Raw genomic sequence first — 15,218 nt, 5'->3', positions numbered from 1 at the left:
CAAGCATGCTTCCAGTGGCCTGTCATTTTAATTCTCCACCTTGCTCTCACACTGACATCTGTATCCTTGGCCTGCTGCACTGTTCCTATGAAGCTCAAAGTAAGCTTCAGAAACAGCATTGTTATGGGCCAGGGTTTAGAGAACCCCAAAGTGTATCATGGAGTTCACCTGACCCACAACTTTTAATAGATTGTGGTTATGAGGAACACACGGGCTTACTTTTTAGGTGAGATGCAACAGAGACCTACAATACGTTTAAATTAAAACAATTTTATTTATGAAACCAGTTAAGACTTTATAAACCCAGTGAACATCTCAACAACCATCAACACCAAGAAATCCCCCAAAGAATACAGTACTCTATAAGTAACTCTTAATCTTTCCTTGCAACATCCATCAGACAAAAAAGAACCCCTTTTACAGAAAAACATTAGGTTTAACTTACTGAGAGCAGTTACCACTTTGAAATCACCAAATGGACATTCTTTAGCAGAGATTACACATCTTGCTGTGACTGCAGCTTCTCCAAATCTAAAACAAAACTAAACACACTCTGTAGCAGCCAGCCCAAAGCGAAAGTAAAAGGAGACAGACAGCCCAGCTGCACCCACACTCTGACATCACTGAAAAACACTTATTTCTTAAACGTACATCCACTACAGCTATTTTATAAACACCCATTTCTTAAAATTACTCTCACATGACACCTCGCCCCAAGGAAAAAAAACCCATCAACTTCAAGATGGTTTCATTTTTCACCTTTACACTTTCCTTTCAGAAATATGAACAGTAAATATACATTTCTTTTTTTACAAAACAAAACACGCAAACATTTATAATAACAAAGTTAATTTTAGTTCGTCTTCCTCCAACTGGAATCCTCTTGATTGACATCTCTTTGGGCAGGAAGGTCTCTGCACGATCCATCCATTTCTCTATGCCTCAGCATTTCTCTTTGAAGTCAGATACTTTAGTTCAATCTGATCACAGAGTCCCTTGTAATTCTCCAACACAGGAGCATTTGTTAGCACAGCCTTCAGGCAGTCAAATACCTGTTGACACTCCGCTGTCCATTTAAATTCACTACGCTTTCTTAGCAAGTCCGTCAGTGGAAGAAACATGCTGCTAAAGTTCGGCACAAACTTCTGGTAGAATCCACTCATGCCAAGAAATCGCATTATTTCCCTTTGTGTCGAGGGTATTGGAAACTCCTCAATAACTTTTGTTTTCACATCCCGTGGGACCATTCGACCCTGTCCGATTGTATGGCCAAGCAAAGTGACTTGGGCTTTTCCAAAAACATTTTTCGCTAGGTTTACCACCAAACCCGCCTCCTGAAGTTGATCGAATAACTGCATCGGATGTTTTAAATGTTCTGTCCATGTCTGGTGGAAAATTACCACATCGTCAATGTATACAGCACAATGGGGTAATCCTGAATCAACTTTGTTAGTTAACTGTTGAAATGTGGCTGGTGCGTTTTTCATGCCAAATGGCATAACTTTGAATTGGAATATACCATCTGGAGTCACAAAAGCTGAAATCTCTTTCGCCCTTTCGGATAAAGGTACCTACCAGTAACCTTTAAGTAAATCCAATTTGGAAATAAAAGCTGATTGTCCCACTTTCTCAATGCAACACTCCAAACGTGGGATAGGATAAGAGTCCGTTCTTGTAACTGCATGAACCTTTCTATAGTCCAGACACAACCGTTGGGTACCATCTGGTTTAGGTACCATCACTATGGGCGAGCTCCATTGGCTGAAACCCACTTCAATTATGCCATTTTTAAGCATACTTTCAATCTCTTTGTTAACCTGTGCCAATTTTAAAGGGTTAAGTCTAAATGGATGTTGTTTGATTGGAACAGCATTTCCCACATCTACATCATGTATAGCCATTTTAGTACTTCCCAATTTATCTCCACAAACTTGCCGATGTGATATCAATAACTCTTTCAGGTCAGTCCGTTTTTCCTCTGGAAGGCAGCTCAACAATTTATCCCAATTTTTAAGAACATCTTCGTTTTCTCATTTAATTTGAGGTATGTCAAATTCACAGTCATCTGGATTTGGTTCGTCACTTTGAGTTAGACTCATTAAAACCTCCTCCGTTTGCTCTTCTTCCCTTTCAAAGTGCCTTTTAAGCATATTCACATGTCACACTCGGTGAGTTTTCCTTCTATCTGGCGTTCTTACCACATAATTCACCTCACTTAATTTCCTTTCAATCTGATAAGGTCCACAAAACCTTGCTTTTAAAGGTTCACCTACCACTGGGAACAATACTAAAACTTTATCTCCACTGGCAAAACTACAAACTTTGGATTTCTTGTCCACTACCCGTTTCATCACATTTTGTGCAACTTTTAAATGTTGTCTCGCCAATTCCCCTGCTCTATTTAATCGTTCCCTAAAATTTGCATGTAATCTAATAATGTAAGTTTCAATTTCTCACTCACCAATCTTTCCTTAATCAATTTAAGTGGTCCTCTTACCTCATGACCAAAAATTTGTTCAAAAGGAATGAATTTGGTTGACTCATTAGGTGCATCCCTAATTGCAAACAGTACAAATGGAATTCTTTTATCCCAATCGTCTGATAATCTTGACAATAAGCCCTCAACATTGTCTTTAATGTCTGATGCCACCTTTCTAACGCTCCCTGTGATTTTGGGTGGTACGCAGTTGATTTAAATTGTTTTATTCCTAAGCTATCCATAACCTCTTTGAATAACCTTCAGGTAAAATTTGATCCTTGATCCAATTGTATTTCTGTGGGTAGTCCATATCTAGTAAAGAATTTAAGTAACTCCTCTGCAATCTTTTTAGCTGTAATATTGTGTACTGGAATGGCCTCTGGAAACCTAGTAAACACATCCATTATAGTCAAAAGATATTGATTCCCACTTTTCGCTTTGGGAAGCGGTCCTACGCAATCAATTAAGACCCTTGTAAAAGGTTCCTCAAATGCTGGAATGGGTATTAAGGGCGCTGGTTTAATCACTGCTTGAGGTTTCCCTACCACTTGACATGTGTGACATGATTGACAAAATTTAACTACATCTTTATGTAGTCCAGGCCAATAAAAATGTTTTTGTATTTTAGCTTGAGTTTTCCTTACTCCCAAATGACCTCCCACTGGTAACTCATGTGCAACTCACAACATCTCCTTTTTATACCCTACCGGCAATACTACTTGATGAACTTCTGCTCACTTTTCATCTGCCTGCATATGTAAAGGTCTCCATTTTCTCATCAAGACATCATTTTTACGGTAATAACACTCCGGTATACTCAGATTCCTCTTCCGTGTATGCTTCCTGATACATCAGTTTTATTTCTATATCTTTCTGTTGTAACTCCGCCAATTTTCCTGCACTAAAAATATCCGCCTCATCCTCCATCTGTTCTTGTTCTTTTTCAACCATCTGATCAAAAATCGTTTCTGATAATTGCACTTCAACTTTATCTTCACGCTCTGATTTCTCCTCGCCTTAACCTGTGACTTTGTGACCTTGTTACTACACAATCCGGAAAAATCCCAGGATATTCGTCCTTCAACACTTCAGTTGGCTGGTTTTCCACTGGCTTATAAAACCACAGTAGGCATCACTCCCACCTGCAATCCAGCTATATCATTACCCAAGATAAACTGTATTCCTAGACAAGATAGTTTCCCTATTACTCCTACTACCACTTCACCACTCTTCACTGGACTTTCCAACCTTACCTTATATAATGGAACACTACTCTTCTCACCCTGAATTCCACATATTACCTCCTTTTCTGGCAATATTCTTCCCAAACTACATAACTCCTCATCTCTTACCATTAAAGATTGAATAGCTCCCGTATCTCTTAAAATTGTAACTTCTTTACCTGCTCCTTCTGGTACATATGAGTAAACTTTACCCACACAAGTAAATTATTTAAAGAGATCTGGCATCTTCTTATCAATCACCTCTTAATCAGGCTCTACAATCTTTTGCACCTCCTTCACTTGGGCTTTCCTTTACCACTTTAACAAACCCCACTGTCTTATCCTGTTTTGCCACATAAGCCTTCCCAGTGCTTTTCTTCAACCACCAACACTGACTTTACATGGCCTAGTTTATTACAGTGAAAACATTTGAAACTTTTCATGTCTCTTCCACCCTCCTCCTGGATTTCCTTTTTAGTCTGAGGTACACTCTCCTTATGATCTCCCATCAGATCTCCTTTACCTCTACCACTTGAGTATTTCTCTTTTCCCCAGTTTCTATCCCTCACAGGCTGAAACTGATGCCGGAGACCAAACTTTGATTTATGAACTAATTCATAATCATCTGCCATTTCCGCTGCTAATCTCGCAGTTTTAACCCTCTGCTCTTCCACATGAGTCCTCACTACATCAGGAATTGAATTTTTAAACTCCTCCAAAAGTATAATTTCTCTGAGAGCCTCATACATTTGATCTATTTTCGAAGACCTTATCCACCTATCAAAATTATTCTGATGATCCTTTCAAATTCCATGTATGTTTGACCAGGTTCTTTTGTTAAATTTCTAAATCTTTGTCTGTAGGCTTCAGGCGATAGTTCATATGCACCTAAGATGGATTTTTTCACCTCCTCATATGTCCCAGATACCTCCTCAGGTAGTGATGCAAACACTTCACTAGCTCTACCTGCCAACTTTGTTTGAATCAGTAATACCCACATGTCCTGTGGCCATTTCATTTGTTTAGCCACCTTCTCAAATGAAATGAAAAAGGCCTCCTTCTCATCAAACCTTGGCACTGCGTGGACATATTTAAATAGATCTCCACCAAGCCTTCGGCTATGATGCTCAAGCTCATTATTCTCATCACTCTCCTCAGACCGTATGTTTTTCCTTCCATCCGCCAATTTTAACTGACTATTATGTTTCATGGCCATTTTCTGAAGTTCAAACTCTCTCTCTTTTTCCCTTTCGTCTCTCTCCTTTTCTTTTTCCCCTCTATCTCTTTCACTCTCTTTTTCTTTTTCCTCTCTACTCGTTCTCTCTCTTTTTCTTTTTCCCTGATCTGTACCTCCCTTTCTCTTTTTGTTCTGCTAGGGCTATTCTTTCTTTTGTTCTTTCTTCTCTCTCCTTTTCTTTTTCCTTGATCTGTAACCCCTTTCTCTTTCTTTTTCTCTCATTGCATATTCAAGCTGCTTTAATTCTTTTTCATGTTCAAGTTGCTTAATCTGCAACTGGTTCTTTGCCATTTCCAATGAGTCAGACTGTATCTCAGGCAATTTTAAATGCTCAGCGAGCACCGTAAGTACCTCATCTTTTCACATTGTCAGGTAATGTTAACTGCAATGTTTTTGCCAAATCTAAAAGCCTGTTTTTAGTCTCTGTCTGTAAGGTATTACGTGTGACCTTCTCCACCCCCAAAACCTTCAGGGCCTCTGAAAGAGCCATTGTCCACAACACACTCCCTACTTAAACTGAAATACCACACCTGAAAAGCAAACATAATATGCTCACCCCTCACTGTCTTTATGTTCACCAAGCCAATCCAATAGATAAGAGTTTTATCCCGGACGGGCCCCCAATTTGTTATGGGCAGGGTTTAGAGAACCCCAAAGTGTATCATGGAATTCACCTGACCCATAACTTTTAATAGATTGTGGTTATGGGGAACACACAGGCCTACTTTTTAGGTGAGATGCAACAGAGACGTACAATGTGTTTAAATTAAAACAATGTTTATTTATGAAACCAGTTAAGACTTTATAAACCCAGTGAACATCTCAACAACTATCAATACCAATAAATCCCCCAAAGAATACAGTACTCTATAAGTAACTCTTAATCTTTCCTTGCAACATCCATAATACAAAAAAGAACACTTTTTACAGAAAGACATCAGGTTTAACATCTCTACTGAGAGCAGTTACCACTTTGAAATCACCAAATGAACATTCTTTAGTTTGCAGAGATTCATACACATCTTGCTGTGACTGCAGCTTCTCCAAATCTAAAACAAAACTAAACACACCCTGTAGCAGACAGCCCAAAGCGAAAGTAAAAGCAGACAGACAGCCCAGCTCCACCCACACTCTCCATTTCTTAAAGGTACATCCACTGCAGCTATTCTATAAACACCCATTTCTTAAAGGTACTCTCACATGACAGCACTTAATCTTTCAATTAGACAATTTACAGCCTCCTGGACTCACAAAGGGTTTAACAATTTCAGACCTTGAACTCGGTCCTCAATTTTGTTTCCTTTTCTTTGTGTTTCAGTTTTTTTTCAGTTTGCAGCACATCTGCTCTAGGCACGTTTTTTGTTTATTTTCCTGCCCTGCCTCCATTCCCTTTGACCCTGGAGGACTACTTTTTCTATCATTGAATCTCTCCAATTATCCACATTATTCCAGGTCTTCCATTTTTCCTTGTCCAACCATTAACTTGCTCAAAACCTATTACATCTCTAATTTTTCCCAGTTCTAATGAAAAGGTCAGAGATCTGAAACATTAATTTGATTTCTCTCTACACAAATGCTGCCTAACCTATTACATTTTTCCAGCATTTTCTATTTTTAATTTCAGGTTTCTAGTATCTGTATTGTTTGGCTTTTCAACTAGTGTTTTACAGAAGAACGCTGGTGGGTGCAATAAAAATAATAACCTTTATTAGTGTCACAAGTAGGCTTACATTAACACTGCAATGAAGCTACAGTGAAAATCCCCTAGTCGTCAAACTCCGGGGCCTGTTTGGGTACACTGAGGGAGAATTCAGAATGTCCAATTCACCTAACAAGGAAGTCTTTTGGGATTTGTGGGAGGAAACCAGAGCATCCGGAGGAAACCCACGCGGACATGAGGAGAACATGCAGACTCCGCACAGACAGTGACCTAAGCTGGGAGTCAAACCTGGGACCCTGGCGCAGCGAAGCAACAATGCTAACCACTGTGCTGCCGTGCCGCCCACAAAAGATTTTCCACAACACCTCCCAAAATTTTTGGCCAAGTGCAAAATCTGCTCGAAAGTCTGCAATAAATGTCAGAGTATGAAAACGTCTGGCACCAACTTGGCACACTGCTTTTCCAGAGTTTGGAGGCCACCCTTTCTAACATGGGACTGGTGGCCTCCAGCGGAATTTGAATCCAGTTAATAAATCTGGAATTAGAATAGAACCATAGAATTCCTGTTGTGCAAAAGGCGGCCATTCGGCCCATCACATCTGCACCGACCCTCGGCCCATTTCCCCACCATATCACCATAACCCCACCTAACCTGCACATCTTTGTACAATAAGGGGCAATTTAGCATTTCCAATCCACCTAGCCTGCAGATCTTTGGATTGTGGGAGGAAACCGGAGCACCCGGAGGAAACCCATGCAGACACGGAGAGAAAGTACAAACTCCACACAGACATTCATCCAAGGCCAGAATTGAACCAGTGTATCACTGTGCCACCCAGAATTAAAAGAGCTAGTCTCAGTAATGGTGACCATGAAATGGCAACATGTCGTAAATACCTATCTCGTTTATTAATATTCCTTTGGGAGGGATATCTAACGTTCTTACCTGGTAGGTCTCATATGCGATTTCAGATCCATAGAATTGTAGTTGACTCTTAATTGCCCTCTGATATGGCGGAGCAAACAACACAGATGTACCAAACCACGACATAAAAGTGGAACGTGAGTAACCTGGAAGTCCTCAACATTGACTCCAGAGGTTCATGGCATCAAGTCGAATATGGGCAAGGAAACCTTCTAATTACCACATATCACCTGCCCACAGCTGATGAATCTGTATTACTTTATGTTGAATATCACTTAGAAGCACCGTTTGACCTGTATTATTAATTTTCCACTTTTCAGAAGCACTGACAGTAGCAGTGGTGGATAATATACTCTGGGTGGGGGATTTCAATACCCATCATCAGAGTGGTTTGGTAGCACCATTACTGGCCAAATCCTGAAGGACATACCTTCCAGCTGGCCCTCCTGGAGAAGCAATCAGAGGCAAGAACCTGCTTGATCTTATTCTCACCAATCTACCTGCTGCAGATGCATCTGTCCACAACCGTATAAGTAACCACCACACTGTCATTATAGAGATGAAGTCCCGTCTTCACAATGAAAATACTGTGTTTGTGCAGTACTACTATAGCACTAAATGGGATAAAGTCAGAACAGATCCAACAGCTCAAATTGGTAATCCATGAGATGAAATGGGCCATCAGCATGAGAAATTTATTTTCCCCATGAGGTATAAGCATCACTGGCAAGGCTAACTTGTTGCTCATCCTTAATTGCCCTTGGGAAGGCAATGGTGTCTCATCTTGTGTAAGTACATGTACAGTACTGTTAGGAAAGGTGTTCCAGGATTTTGGCCCAGTGACAATGGAAGAATGGCAACATTGTTCCAAGCCAGGATAGTGTGTGGCGTGGAGAGGAATTTGCACGTGTTTCCATGGGTCAGCTGCTTTTGTCCTTTTAGGTGGTAGAGGACGCAGATTTGAGAGATGTTGTCAAAGGAACATTAGTGAGCAGATACAGTGCATTTTACATATCATACACACTGCTGCCACTGTGTGCTGGTGGTGCAAGGAATGAATGTTTAAGGTGGCGGATGAGGTGTCAATCAAGCATGCTGCTTTGTTTTGGCTGGCGTCAACCTTCTTGAATGTTTTTGGAGCTGCACTCATCCAGGCAACTGGTTGGTATTCTATCACACTCCTGCCTTGCGTTTTGTAGATGGTACACAAGTTTTGGGGAGTCATAAGATGAGTTACTCAACATAGAATTCCCAACCTCTGACCTGCTCTTGCAACTACAGTATTTATATGGGGGGTCCAGTTCAGGATCTGGTCAATGGCAACCCCAGGATGATGATGGCAGATTCAGTGATGATAATACCATTGAATGTCTAGGGGGGGCATGGTTAGTTTCTCTCTTCTTTGACATGGACATCATCTAGAACTTGTGTCATGAGAGTGACTTGCCACTTTTCACCTCACCTCAGAATGTTGTCCAGGTTTTGCTACTTATATTCATATGGGCACATACTCTTCTGAGTCACGCATAGTACTAAATACGGTGCAATCGTCAGTGAACATCGCTATTCTGACCTTATTATGGAGGGAAGGTCATTGGTGAAGCAGAGGAAGATGGTTGGACCTCGGACAGTACCCCAAGGAACTCCTACAGCAAATGACTCCAACCAGTGAACAGCCCCCCCCCCCCCCCCCCCCCAAGATTTCAATATTGATACAGCTCCTTGATATCACACTTGATCAAATTCTGCCTTGATGTCAAGGGTTTGTCACCTCACCTCTGGAGTTCAGCTCTTCTGTTTTCATTTGGATTAAGGATGTAATGCAGTCACGAGCTTAGTGGTTCTAGCAGAATTCAAACTGGGCATTGGTGAGCAGTTTATTGTTGTTTACCTGTCCTGTGATAACATTCTGAGCATCTCCCATCATTTCACCGATTACAGAGAGTGGACTGATGGGTCGGTAATTGGGTTGGAATTGATTTGTTCTGCTTTTTGTGAACAGGATATGCCTAAGAAATTTTCCACATTGCTGGGTAGATTAATGTTGTAGCTGTGCTGTAACAGCTTGGCTTGAGGCATGGCTAGTTCTGGAGATCAAGTCTTCAGTGTTAATGCCAGGGTGTTGTCAGTGAACATAGCCTTTGCAGTATCCAACATCTTCAATTGTTTATTGATATACCATGTAGTGAATTAAATTGGCTGGAGACTTGCATCTGTGATGTTGGAGACCTCAGGAGGAGGTAGAGAGAGATGGATCATCCACTTGACACTTCTGGCTCAAGATGGTAGCAATTGTTTCAGCCTGGTCTTTTGCAGTGACGTACTGGGCCTCCCTATAATTGAGGATGAGAATGTTTCTGGAGCAACCTCCACCAGGTAGTTATTGAATTGTCCGTCACCATTCATGACTGGATGTGCCAAGACTGCAGAGGTTTTATTTGATCAGTTGGTTGTAGGATTGTTTACCTTTATCCATCGCATTCAACTTTGGCTGTTTGGAATAGTACCTCAGGTTGGTACTCATTTTTGGTTATGCCTGGTGCTGCTCCTGATATGTTCTTCTGCACTCCTCACTGAACCAGGGTTGATCCCTTGGCTTGATGGTAATGATAGCTTGAGGGATATGTTGGGCCATGAGATTGCGGGTTCTGGTTGAGTACTTGGTGTTGGTGGCGTAATGGTAACCTGACTAGACTAGTAATTCGGAGGATCCGTCGATTCATTTGGGGACATGGGTTAAAATCCAACCACAGCAGCTGGAGAAATTTAAGTTCAATTGATAAATCTGTAATGAAAACTAATTTCTGTAACAAGATTGTTGTAAAAACTAATCTGGTTCACTCATGTCCTTAAGGCAGAAAATTTGCACCTTATATTCTCTGGCCTACATGTGACTCCAGAGCAACATAATGTGGTTGATCCTACACCAGGTGGGCTGCAGCAGCTCAAGAAGTGGTGGACCACATCTTTCTCATGGGCAATTCAGGATAGGGCAAAACATGTTACACTGGTCAGCAATGCTCCCATGAAAGAATAAAAAATTGTGGACCCAAACATGGTGCAGCGTTTGATGGCTGACATCACAGCTTCCATTGCAGTACAAGCAATGTCTGAATTCTGTCGTGAAAGTTGAGACTATTGCCATCATACCAATGGACTGCTGTGTGCAAAGAAGCATGTAGGTTGTCACTGCTCTCCAGCAATCTGACCTTCAAGGGATTGCAAGGCTTGCTGAGGTGTTGACCCCAGAGCTTTTCTCTCTGAGGAAGACAGTATTTGCCCTCCCAAAACTACCATTCCACCAATGCCCTTGCTGTTGCCGGTCAGCCAGCTAGTCCAGACTGATGCTACCCCTGCCTAGACAATGCAGTCCGCAGCTAGGCCTTCTCCGCCCTGCTGCTCATAGTCATCCTGTAAGGCCATCTGCAGTCTCTTCTACTGAAATTCATCAGCCTTCTACCAGCAATGCTACATTCAGTGGGTAAGAACAGAAGGACTAGGCCTGGCAAAGGCACTTGGTAGACAGACATTAATGCATGCATAAGGAAGAGTTGATGACCTTTGTATGCAACACAGTATTATTTAATTTGTTAATCTGGATTGGAATGTTCATTTTGTTGTGGATTTTATTTTTACATTGTGGCAAAGTGCGGTGTGACAAAAAGAAGGCATGGGATGTTGGGAATGAAGGTGCGGTGGCTAACCTCATAGCCAGTGGTATTCTTTATGGACAGTCCAGAAAGGACCTCTAGAGACTGTTTCTTCCCTTCCACCTTTGCTGATTCGCCTATAGCTGTGCCAAGGGTAGTCTCATGATGGTGAGGTTGGGTAGCATGTAGCAGACTACCACAAATCTTGACACTCATTCTGATGAGAACTGCAGAACTCCTCCAGAGCTATCCAGTCTGAAGTTTCAGCGTGTAATGGAATGGCCTGCTCTATCATGTTTTCTGCAGCAGGTATGGCTTTTGTTGTATGCTGCACATGCATGTGGGGTTGCATATTGGGCGTTTTCCTGTGGGCAGTAGTGCAGTACCTCCCCTTTAGTTCACCACGGTGCCTCAAATATAACTAGGATTGTTGCAGAATAAAGGTATCATTATCACTGCCAGGATATAGAACATGATTCACTGCCCGTGTTAAAACACCAGCTGGACTTTGAAGGTGTGGGTTACCTTTTGGTTCTGGCAAAGGGCAGAGTTGATATAGAGTGCCAGCAAGGTCATGTCTTTGCAATCAGTGACATCCTGCACTATGAGGAAGCCTGAAAGCCAAGCAAAGATGTGTGCTCACTTTGTCTGCTTTTCTCTGGGGGATAAAAAAGTGAAATGTAGTTACATCTCATTTGAGTAGAAAGCCACAAAAACGGATGGATTGCAACCTAAACTACTATATTAAGCACCAAGCATATGTACATTTGAAGCAAGAGCCTGGGAGGGGGGTGTTGTGGTAGTGGTGGTAGTGGTGTGGGTGCGAGATCTTTCCTGCTCCTGGTAACTGCGATGCAAACAACAGACCAACTCCATGTTACCTGGTCATTTCAGTGATTTTGGTACACAGCAGCACCATTGCTGGCTGGCTGCATGATTCAGCAGAAGCCAATCCATCATCAAGAGTGGCGAGCACCCTTTAAAGCTAGCTTCCACCTCAGGTGGGACCATGGAAGACATTGTGGCTGCAGCAGAGACTGGCAGTCACACAGATGATGAATCTGATATGAACACAGGGAAGAATGGCACAACATGGGAGCAACTGGTTTGTGCATAACTCTTGAAGTCAACAAAAACTCCTTCAGTCCTTGCCACACAACTCACTGTTGGTCTTTGTAACTTTAAACAGTGATACAATGCACCAAACACTTGCAGAATTAATGCTGGAACAGAAAAAAAAAAAAATCAACCAGCAACTAACCTGTAAGTGGTTTATAATGACTATAAATAGCACTGGTGGTGGGGGGGGTCCTTTTAGCCACTGAACACATGTCTAGCTATGCGAAGTTAAAAAGGATTATTAGTGAAGTTTCAGCTTTTAAATGACACTACTGGTGACAAATCAGCATTGCACACTGATTGATGTTATGATTTGCTTGCTCGGCATAATTCCAGTGTCCATTCAAACATAGCAAACTCTGTGCGCTAATGCCCTCACCAATATGGCATCTGGTGTAATTCATCCCATAAGAGTGCTTGCACCCATATTCGAGCTGCGAGGGCATTTGTAACACCCAAAGATGTAAATGATCTAAATTGCACATACAAAACTTTGAGCTCTGATTTGTGCACTTTTGTAGAATCAAGAGAACCCACGAATGTAAAACCGGTTGATAGTCCGGGCTCGGGGTCGATTTTCCACTTGTGGTGGTACATTGCTGAGTAAGTAAAACCATTGGAAGCAGTGCTGATCACATTAGGGGTGGCACAGTGGTTAGCACTGCTGCCTCACAGTGCCAGGGACCCAGGTTCAATTCCAGCCTTGGGTCACTGTGTGGAGTTTGCATGTTCTCCCCATGCCTGCTTGGGTTTCCTCTGGTTGCCCCGGTTTCCTCCCACAGTCTAAAGATGTGCCTGTTAGGTGGGGTTATGGGGATAGGGCGTTGGAGTGGGCTTAGGCAGGGTGCTCTTTCAGAGGGTCGGTGCAGACTCGATGGGCAGGATGGCCTCCTTTTGCACTGTAGAATTCTATGGTTCTGTGGTTCTATTTGCAGATAATGCAGGAACCCCAGAAACCAATAAGCATTCAGAGTAGATCCCATCAATTTGGTGACATAATATATAATTATCATCTTGGCCTCACAGTGGCCAACCTCTTTGCTAACCAAACTCCTAATTCCCACCCAGAGTTATAGCAGAACATAGGTGGATTGAACGATTATTAGTTATTTTTGATTATTTTAAATAAAGACCTATATTTGCATACAGCCTTTCATGATCTCAGGACACCCTAAAAGGACTTTATTGCCAATGAAATATTTCTGAAGTGTAGTCATTTTGTAATCTAGGAAGTGCAGCAGCGAATTTGTGTGAAGCAAGCTCCCACCAAGCAATGTGATAACCCGATAATCTGTTTTAGTGAAGTTGATTGAGGGATAAATATTGGCCTGAACACTGGGGATAACCCCCCTGCTCTTCTTCACCGAGGTAAGAATATTGGCATGAAAGCTCCCTACTCTTCTTCATTCAGATTGTTGCCTGTGATTATGGACAAGAATATGTGTTTGTGAGCATGGCCAGGAGCAGAGGAAATAGAAAATTAAATAACAGATTAATTTCATGAAATCAACTTTAAACAGCATTGAGCTATTTCAGAAGAGGAAGGGTGTGTCAAGGTCTGTTTAGTGGGAATGCAGCCCTAGATATGGTTAATTTGGAAATGTTTTGATTCCGAACACAATACTTATACGAACATCCTGTTTACAAGAATACTTCTTTTGGTAAAATCATCTGTTGGGATTATCTACTTTTAATACAGCTTTTCTTTTAATCTATTTTATTCTTTGAATAGACTGTCAACTGTCTGAAGGAAATTGTAGACTTTCGCAGGACAACTATCTCAAGACTCAGTAAAGTCTTAGGAGAATGATTTCACATTCCGATATGCAAAAAAAGAAAAACATCCATGGATCAATTGAGCAGTTTTCATTGAAGGATGCCTCTGCTGTAGGCTAATATTACATAAAGGAAAGACACCAAATAGAAAGAAAAATTAAAATGGCAACATCCAAATCTCCAAATCACATTCAAGGGAAAGAAGGGGTACGGAATAAACGATATTAACTTTGCTGAAAAGAAAAGCATGCTGCAAATTCATCTTGCACTCATCGGAACAAATGCAAGAATGCGAAACTTTAAACCATCACAATAACGTACAGTACAGCAGAAAAGGGTTTGATTATCAAGTTGTCGCTGACTAGCCATGGAGAAGCAACATGGAACTATATGGTCCCCAAACACCTGGGTAAAAAATAGGGCAAAGCTTGAACATACGCACTGAATTCAGGGGGGCGATTCTCCGATATTGAGGCCAAGTGTTACTGCCGTCGTGAATGCCGTCGCATTTCACGATGGCGCGAACAGAGCCCAGGCACGACCTATTCTGGCCCCCATAGGGGACCAGCATGGCGCTGGAACGGTTCACGCCGCTCCAGCCTCCTTACACGGCGCCAAATGGGCGCCGCGCTAACCCGCGCATGCGCAGTTGGGCCAGCTCAATCCTGCGCATGCGCAGTTGGGCCAGCTCACTCCTGCGCATGCGCAGTTGGGCCAGCTCACTCCTGCGCATGCGCAGGGAACTTCTTACGCACGCCGGCCCTGACCCAACATGGGGTCGGTGTTCAGGGGCCGGCTGCGCTGGAAAGTAGGCCCGGGGAGGAGAGGCCAGCCCGCCGATCGGTGGGCCCCGATCGCGGGCCAGACCCCATCGGAGGCCCTCCCCCCCCCCCCCCTCTCTCCCCCCCCCCCCCTCTCCCCCCTCCCCCCCCCCCCCCTCCCCCCCCCCCTCCTCCCCCCCCCCCTCCCCCCCCCCCCTCCCCCCCCCCCCCCCCCTCCCCCCCCCCCACCCCTCCCCCCCCCCTCCCCCCCCCCCACCCCTCCCCCCCCCCCGGTGAAGGAGCCTCCCTCCCCACAGGCTGCCCCCTCGAGCGTTCCCGCAGAGTTCCCGCCGGCAGCGACCGGGGTGAATGGCGCCAGCGGGACTCT

The 15,218-nt window shown here is 43.0% G+C and overlaps 1 protein-coding gene across 7 annotated transcripts in view; it reads right to left on the bottom strand.

The window, feature by feature from the left end:
• Positions 1-15,218, bottom strand: part of skap2 (src kinase associated phosphoprotein 2) — a 1,200,731-nt gene that overhangs the window by 203,989 nt on the left and 981,524 nt on the right. The window contains exon 10 of one of the 7 annotated variants that reach the window (XM_072509437.1): positions 255-1,385. The exons of the other annotated variants lie outside the window; for them this stretch is intronic. Coding sequence (XP_072365538.1) covers positions 1,213-1,385 — 173 coding nt within the window. The 3' untranslated portion in view covers positions 255-1,212. Of the gene's footprint in view, positions 1-254; positions 1,386-15,218 lie in introns of those variants that run through there. 7 annotated transcript variants of the gene reach the window in all.

Source organism: Scyliorhinus torazame, chromosome 6 (genome assembly GCF_047496885.1).
Source record: "Scyliorhinus torazame isolate Kashiwa2021f chromosome 6, sScyTor2.1, whole genome shotgun sequence".
NCBI lineage: Eukaryota > Metazoa > Chordata > Chondrichthyes > Carcharhiniformes > Scyliorhinidae > Scyliorhinus > Scyliorhinus torazame.
This window is presented reverse-complemented; position numbering and strand designations above follow the sequence as displayed.